The sequence below is a fragment of the Austrofundulus limnaeus genome, unplaced genomic scaffold (assembly GCF_001266775.1).
Source record: "Austrofundulus limnaeus strain Quisiro unplaced genomic scaffold, Austrofundulus_limnaeus-1.0 Scaffold47, whole genome shotgun sequence".
NCBI lineage: Eukaryota > Metazoa > Chordata > Actinopteri > Cyprinodontiformes > Rivulidae > Austrofundulus > Austrofundulus limnaeus.
The window spans coordinates 2,049,151-2,057,039 of record NW_013952449.1 but is presented as its reverse complement, the minus strand read 5'-3'; the positions used below and the strand labels follow the sequence as shown (position 1 = coordinate 2,057,039).

At 38.6% G+C, this 7,889-nt stretch overlaps 2 protein-coding genes across 3 annotated transcripts in view; both read right to left on the bottom strand.

Moving 5' to 3' along the window:
• LOC106517302 (cytochrome P450 2J2) overlaps positions 1-3,421 on the bottom strand; it is a gene marked incomplete in the record, with an annotated part of 13,723 nt that extends 10,302 nt beyond the window's left edge. The window contains 5 exon segments of the mRNA XM_014008065.1: positions 346-522; positions 614-774; positions 861-1,010; positions 2,609-2,771; positions 2,991-3,421. Coding sequence (XP_013863519.1) covers positions 346-522; positions 614-774; positions 861-1,010; positions 2,609-2,771; positions 2,991-3,173 — 834 coding nt within the window.
• A 256-nt stretch (positions 3,422-3,677) lies between these two features.
• LOC106517301 (cytochrome P450 2J2) overlaps positions 3,678-7,889 on the bottom strand; it is a 9,078-nt gene continuing 4,866 nt past the window's right edge. The window contains exons 6-9 of one of the 2 annotated variants that reach the window (XM_014008063.1): positions 6,781-6,922; positions 6,486-6,673; positions 4,214-4,355; positions 3,678-4,108 (exon numbers count right to left, since the gene is read on the bottom strand). In XM_014008063.1, coding sequence (XP_013863517.1) covers positions 3,933-4,108; positions 4,214-4,355; positions 6,486-6,673; positions 6,781-6,922 — 648 coding nt within the window. In that variant the 3' untranslated portion in view covers positions 3,678-3,932. The remainder of the gene's footprint in view (positions 4,109-4,213; positions 4,356-6,485; positions 6,674-6,780; positions 6,923-7,889) is intronic. The other variant, XM_014008064.1, reaches the window with a different exon arrangement.

Genomic DNA, 7,889 nt, shown 5'->3' with positions numbered 1-7,889 from the left:
GGGAGAGGGAGGTCTGGGCCTCCCTTCTGAAGCTGCTGCCCCCGCGACCCGACCCCGGATAGGCGGAAGAAAATGGATGGATGGATGGATGGATGGAGAATATAGATACTGGGTTGCAGTGTTTTCTCATTGTAAGAAGAAAACATCTGTTCCACCTCCCTTCATGTTTGCAGTTGTCAAAGTTCAAATCAGATGCTCATCTTTCTGGATCATTGTTTCTTTCTCTGTCAGTGTTTCTTTACTCTCCAGTTTATCTACAGGCCATCTAGTTTAATCAAACCAAAATTTTCACACGGTTTTATTAAATTAAGTCTCGTAAGCTTTGCAGTGCATGAACCATGTTACCTTTTTCATCTCTGCCAAGTACACATCAATATAATCTCTAGGATCATCTGGGTTCCATTCCTCCTGGTGTTTCTGTACTTCCATCTTTAAAAAGGAGAGGATCTCCCTATAGTTTGAGTGGACCGTCTGGTGTGGTCCTGGCAGGTACGTCATCAAGCCAGGAAGTACATCATACAGCTGTTTGATTGGATAAACTATCAGATCAGTCAGGGACAAACACAATAGTCAGTTTTTTTTCTAAGAGCACAACACTTAAAAAAAGAATCACCTGAGCTTGAAGTGAGCCAGAGAGAACAATGGCTTCATTGTCCAACTCCAGAAATTTGCGAAAGCTTGGATCTGTGTATTCAAATCGATGTCCAAACACCACAGAGCAGATGATGTTACTCACTGCATTTTTCATCATGTAGTGGGGGTTGAATGGTCTTTCTGGAAATAATGGGAATTAAATTCAAGTCAGTGAACCACATGAAGCAAATACAACACTTTAGTAACATCAAAAACGGTTTATTTACCTTGTTCCTCTTTGAAGGCCTCACAGAGAAAGTTGCACTCCACTTCAATGTATTTCTCCAGACTCCTTTGTCCTCCTCCAAAGTAACGTAGATGACTGGTGGCAAACTTTCTCTGCTTCTTCCATAAGTAACCATTGCTCAAAGCAATACCTGTGAGAATATGATACCAAATAGTAAAAAATTAAAAAAAAAATCTTTCTGTGCAAACATTTTTGCATGAATATACTGAATAAATTGCAGGTTGTAAAATCTCCAGTTGTGGCTGTCTAAACACATTCTGAGCCGATCCTTCATCGCAAAATAAAAACAACCTGTATTTATGTGTACAATGCAAAAAAATATAACCCCAAAATCCATTAATAAATTTGTGAAGCCGTATTATACACAGGAGTAAATTTTGGATTTTGGATCTGTAGGTCTCCACAGTCATTACTAAACATTCCTATGGAGAAGCCTTATATATACAAGCATGCTCACAACCGCATACACACACGCATGTCTGGTTTTTATATGCCCGTAGAGACCATGGATTGACTTCCATTCGATTTTTGGTAATTTTGTAGCCTAACCCTGAACATTTATTCTAAAAATAACCTCACAGGTACCTATCTGACCCTAACACTAACCTGAACTGCACCCGGTCATTTGCCACCTAATACACTTCTTTCATAAAATTATACTGTGTACTTTTCAGTGAGGCTATGATGTTTATTAAATACACTTATGTTGTCTGTTGCTGTGTTTTGTTTTCTCTCTTTATGCAGGTGTAGAGGCAGACTTCAAATGTGTTTTCTTGTGTTTTCTCAATGTTTCTTACTTTTCTCATCTCCTTGTTTCTCTTTTAATCTCTTTCTTCTCCTTTCTCCTTTTCTTTTCCGACTTTGTGTCCATTATATCAAAATATTTCCAAAATAATTTCTAATAAAGTTTAAAATATATCAAGTGGAGCATCATGGTGAAAGTAAAACTGTTGGGCTTAACCTTGGTACTCAGCCATTAACTCTGAGTTTCACACGGCAGGACAGGACAAAATAATTAGATTTTTTAATGTAATATTGCAATAAATTTAAACATTTTTTCATGTATAAATGAAATATTGAGTCACGGGGGATAAATCATCATTATTTCTCCGTCCTGCTGTCAATTATGTTGCACATAGCTAAGCATTTAAACAACAACAACAACAGTTTCTTTACTTGACAACATAACAGGTGTTTGAAGAGAGGGTCGTGGTGTTGGATGAAGAGGAGAAAATTGTTTTTTACTTGTTAATTGCAGAGATGGAAATATGACATGGACGTCAATTGCGCATTTGCATGCTTAACAGGAACAGTCAGGCTGCTCCTCAAAGCTGTCCAAATTGCTTATTTAACTACCAGCTTTTGTTCTGGGAGAGGACCATTTTCAGCAACAAAACATGCAGAAGTACATGCTGTACCTCGTAAGACTTTGCCCCTCTGTAGCCTCCTCCTAAACAAACAGGCCAACAAGCTTTTACTGGTGTCGCATGAAATAGGTAACCCTCAAAATAATATTTTTCCTCTCTAGACTAAAAAATTCTTAAGTCTGTGTGAAATTAGGGGTAGCATCATATATGATTGGAATTTTCATGTTTTTTAAGCTGAAACAAAAGGGTTCACATTATTCTTGAGATTGCATTAGATACACATAAATATGGTAGTTCTTTTCTGGAAAGCAGTCCTAAAGCAGTCAAAATGTTTATACGTTCATGTTCGTCCCCCACTCACCTAGACCTTTGAAGACATCATGGAAGAGAGGAACAATGGGTCGGTCCATAAAGCTGTCCAGCTGATTAACCAGAGCCTCTTTGACCATCTTGTACCCTGAAACAAACACATACCTCTCACTGCCTTTCCTCAGGCTGAACACGGGGCCGTACGTCTTTGTAAGCTGCATTTGGAGGGAAAAAGTTGCTTCTTAAGATAGGAAGTACCTGATAATGATGTTAGTATTGCTAAAGAAAAAAAAAACCCTCATTAAAGAAAACCATACTTGATCCTATACTACTTCTGGTGTCTCTAAGAAAATTCTGTAAAGCTTTAAAGCAAAAACAGTTCTATACTTCTCTACATGCACACACACACAGCAGAGTTTCATTGTTCAGCTCACCTTCTCCATGGATTTAAAATCAACAGCAGTGAAGATGTTACCAAGAAACGGAACACCCCAGGGTCCAGGGGGAAAGTTGTGAGGAGCCCAGTTTTTCACCACGTCAATTAAAATCAGGAGCAGAAAACCCAACAACAACCAACTGGTGAAGTCAAGTCGATCTAAAAGTCCTTGAAAAATCATGGTGGAGTTTTTATTTCAACAGGTCAGTCGAAGAAGTAACTCAAGTTGTTTCCTGCAGGCAGGCTGCAGAGTTTGACGCTAAATAGGTGAAGAGTGCATGAATAGGAGGGGGAAAAAAGAAACCGGAATGTTACATAACGTTAATGGCCTCTTGCAACATTTGAAAAAAAAAAAAAAAACAAGGCTGGAGCTGGCAATGTTTCAACTATCTGCTAACAGAATCGTGTATAAAGGGAACAAGGAGTGGGTTATCTACGTTCGTCTGCTACTTTATGTTATATCTGTATTTAAAAAAGCAACCATGTGTCTGAAATTTGAAGCTTTCAGTAAGATGATTTACTGCAGCACATCTGTGAACTCACTTTTAAGTTGGCTAAAAATAATTTGTAAGAAACATATCTTTGGGAAATATTTCCGCTGAAAACGTAATAAGTACTTGTTGTGTAACATGAAGACAAAACGCTGTTTAATACAAATTAAAATTCTTTAGTAAAGTTACATAAAAAGTAGATAAATGTTTGAGGCACAGATCAGATGTACAGACAGTAAACAGGTTTAAAATATTATAAAACAATTTGAATGAAGAGATACAAAAATGCAGCAAAACATTGTTTTTACTTAATCATACACTAATGGTAGTTCCTGTATAAATCAGCATGAAGTTTTTATTACACTGGTTTGATAAATTATTATTWTGAGGTTTTACACAATGTAGAATCAAAATAATGAAATAATAAAAATCATTGATGCTTGTGTGGTTCAGCGAGGCACGGCCAGCATCCTGAACTCRTTGGGGGAATAAGTGAAGCCCATCACACCCTCCAARCTGGGCATTTCTCCTGGAACAGGAGCGAAGGTGAAGCGTTGGAGAAGAGTCGTAAAGAAAAGGAACAGCTCCATTTTGGCCAGGTTCTCCCCTAAACACACACGTTTACCTGCAGGGAAACAGAGAAAGTTAGCTCRCTGTCTTCASTGTTGGTGGCAACAAAATGATGCAATCAACAAAACAGACATTAAGGACGAAACAGCTGAAGAACAACCTGCTGAAAATGGTAAGAAGGCATCTTTTTTAAGGAACTTTCCCTCTGAATCCAAGAAATGCCCAGGATTAAAGACGTCTGGAGTCTCCCACTCATTTTTATCGAACAGCACAGAGGCTAGGTTTGTAGTGATAGCTGTGCCCTGGACAAAAAGAAATAACATGATGATCTCTGTTGAGTACAAACATACTAAATGATAAAAAAAAGGCTAATCATCCATAAGGAATTATTCATTTTGAGCAAAATTTGTTTCAAACAAAGACCAACCATTTGTATGGTAATGGTAGTGCTTTGTTATGCAGGGTTAGAAAGAATTTCCAGCTCTTGACAAGGTTTGACAGAGGTTATATTGTGGATTTGCACAAAGCCAAGTAGTTGTATTGCACAACTGCCCAGCTGTGGACTGAACAGATGGTGGCATTAATCAAATGGAACCAATGGGACTACACAGGCCAAGAAGGTTTTGGTCGCCCAAGACGAAGCACACTAAGTGAGGACTGTTGTATTTTGCACCAAGTGTCTGAGCCTGATATTTAAATGCAGGTTTTTGACACATACAACTCATCATGTCATCCCAGACATGATCACAATCACTTGCTTCAGCTAGACTGCAGGTTTACTGCTGAGGCTACCATTACCCCAGAGCAGAGATCAAAGTCATGGATTGAACAGGTGCCATATCATGTTTTGCATATGGTCATGTTTTGTTGAACTCCAAAAACAGCTTATTCATGTTTACACCAGAAGGAGCAAGACCGTCTTCAGGAGGTGTTTTTCCACAGGCTCAGCTCTCTTCGGTTGCTGGACGACAATGGCTGGAGTGGCTCAAACCAGTGGGACTAGAGCTGGTTTGGGTAAATGGAGGTGACCTACAGCCACTGTTCTGGCTGCTGCTAACTGTAGACTGGGACTCTTCAAACTTCAGAGACATCTCATGAAATAGAGTTGTGTATTGGCAAGAGTTTGGTGATATGATACACAGGGGTCACAATACGATAACGATGTATTGCAATATATTGCCATTTTTCCTCCAAAAATTCAAATTTTAAAAACAGTCTTTATGTTTACTACGTATTTTACATTGTTTCATATTTCTTATTTCATCCATGTTTTCAATGGTTAGCCCAAATGTGCCATTAAATAGTTTGATAATATATTTGTGGCAGCTTTCGTATTTATAATATTAATTTAATTTAATTTAATATAAAAACATGGTCACCCACCACACTAACAATAGCCTGTATCTTGTGTTGAATTTCAGTAAATAGTTCAAATGAAGCTGCTAGTCTGTGTTACTAGGAGGGAGCGACAGTACACCAGTCATTTCATCAGTGTGTGAGTGTGAATGGGTGAATGTCTGTAAGTGTAAAGTGTAAAGCGCTTTGGGGTCTGGAGGGACTTGATAAAGCGCTATATAAGCTCAGTCCATTTACCATTTCCATACCCTGTGTTTCATATGGTCATTGAATTTAGCCACCTCTGTTTCATTTCTTAGGGGCCTCCTTCAGATTATTCATACAAAATGTTCTTTCTGCCGGAAAGTGTGATGCTACATCCATTGCAGATTTTTGGTCAAATGGTGGAAATCAGTGTTGTCTCCAGCAAGAAGAAACCCCTGTGATGTCTACAGCATCAGGAAAGGTTTCCCAGGATGTCGGCGTTGTGTCTTGTGGACTCTGAAAGTTGTGTGTAAAAACAAATGTCAAGCAAACTAACGTTAAGCAACCATATGATCACCTGCCAACTGTTTGACTTCAAATGGAACATGCTGGGCCCTTTAGTGATTTAGGGACCATTATGGCCTAGCACTACTTTAAGGATAACCTGCAACCACATGTCTTAACCCTCCAAAGACAACACACTGGTCCAGTTGACACATGTGTCTGTGGACTGCCTTTGTCATGTTGCTGTCCAGCCAGATCCAATGATTTATTCCCAGCAAAACAGTTACAACAGCTGCAGACCAACTTGCCATAGGAAGAATTATGAAGAATGTTTGACTGTTCCACACTGAATTACTGCTTGTATCTAGACTTAAAAATGATGTCACATGCTACTGTTAGAAGACCAGCAGTATGTCCGTACTGATATCCATCCTTTATTTTATTATAATTACTGTAATACGGTCCCTCAGTTATTCAATACAGACAGTTTAAATTAATTTCCACCACCTTGTCTGGGTGCTCGACTTGCTTTGTCAGTAAGTACATTGATTTACAAATTTTACAACGTGACCTTTGTCTCTTGGAGATTTTGGTGAATATTCTCCTACCTTGGGGATGAAGTATCCTCCAAGTGTTGCATCTTTACTGGCCATTTTAGGAAATCCCAAGGGAACAATATTTCCCACCCGCTGGCTCTCGTGAATAACAGCGTCAGTATAGGGTAGGTTGGGTCTATCAGCTATGGTGGGCTGACGAGACTGTCCAATTACTTTGTCTATCTCTGCCTGGACCTTTGCTGAAAGAAAAAGCAGAGATTAAAAACTTTATTATGAACCTCAAGTTTATCTTCAGCTAMCAKTTGYTGGATAATTCAMTTGYTTTRTGYARTRAAYAAAACCTGACTCTGTATCTCTGGGTAGTTCATCATGTACACGAGGGCCCAGCGTAATGTGTTGGCAGCTGATTCTGTTCCAGCCTCAATCAGGTCAAGGGTGCAAAACAGCAGTGTTTCAGTGTTGAAGCCAGCCAGAGGGTCCTCTTTGTGCTGAAGTGTCATAAACAATTTCTGTTATTTTATTACATTATACATTCAACTACTACAGGGTACTTTATACATTGTTACACTTAATAAGCACCCTTTCAGAGGAAGACAGCTTTCACTTTTTTGTTTTTATCCTCCTCTACACATCTCCAAATGTTTTTAAATGTATATACTTTGCTTCTATTTATACTTTCTTTTAGTTTTACCACAAGATTGCTAAATAACTAACATTAACAATGTGTCAAAAACAGAGCAAGAATTTGCCAATATTGGTAACTAATTGCAACTAACTGATTCTATTAAAACTTCTTTCGCCTTTTGATTTCATTTACAGTCTCCTTTCAGTTAGTAAACATTTCATTTTTTTTTTTTTTGATGGCCTCCCTTCTCCCCCTTTAGCCATCCTCTCCACACCATTATTATGTTTTTTTTTGGAGAAAAAGAAGAAAAAAGAAAAAAGTGAAATGCATTGAGAAAGAGTGAAAAAGAGATTAGAAGATATGTAAATTATACGTTGAGAAAACACAAGACAGCACACCGGACTTCTCGGCGCCACACCTACAAAACAAAGATAGCAAAACCACAGCAACAAAAATGCATAACTATGTCATTATAATGACTTAAGCCTTGCTGAAAACCATACCCATTTACATATACAAATATATACACAACCATACCCCTACCTACATATCCAAACACTTTCATATACATACTTACATACAAATACATACATGCACACATACATACCCATACATATACATGCCCATATACAGTACATACATGCACACATACATACACATATGCACATATCCTTCGTCAGTGCCCGAATATAAAACCCAGGATGTAAACGCCTGTTTGTGTGCAGTTGTGATCATGCATGGATCTCTCCCGTGGAATGTTTCAAAGTGAGTGTGGGGGGACCACAGACGTGACCCGCAAAGCCGGACATAAGGGAGACCAGTGCCAAAGA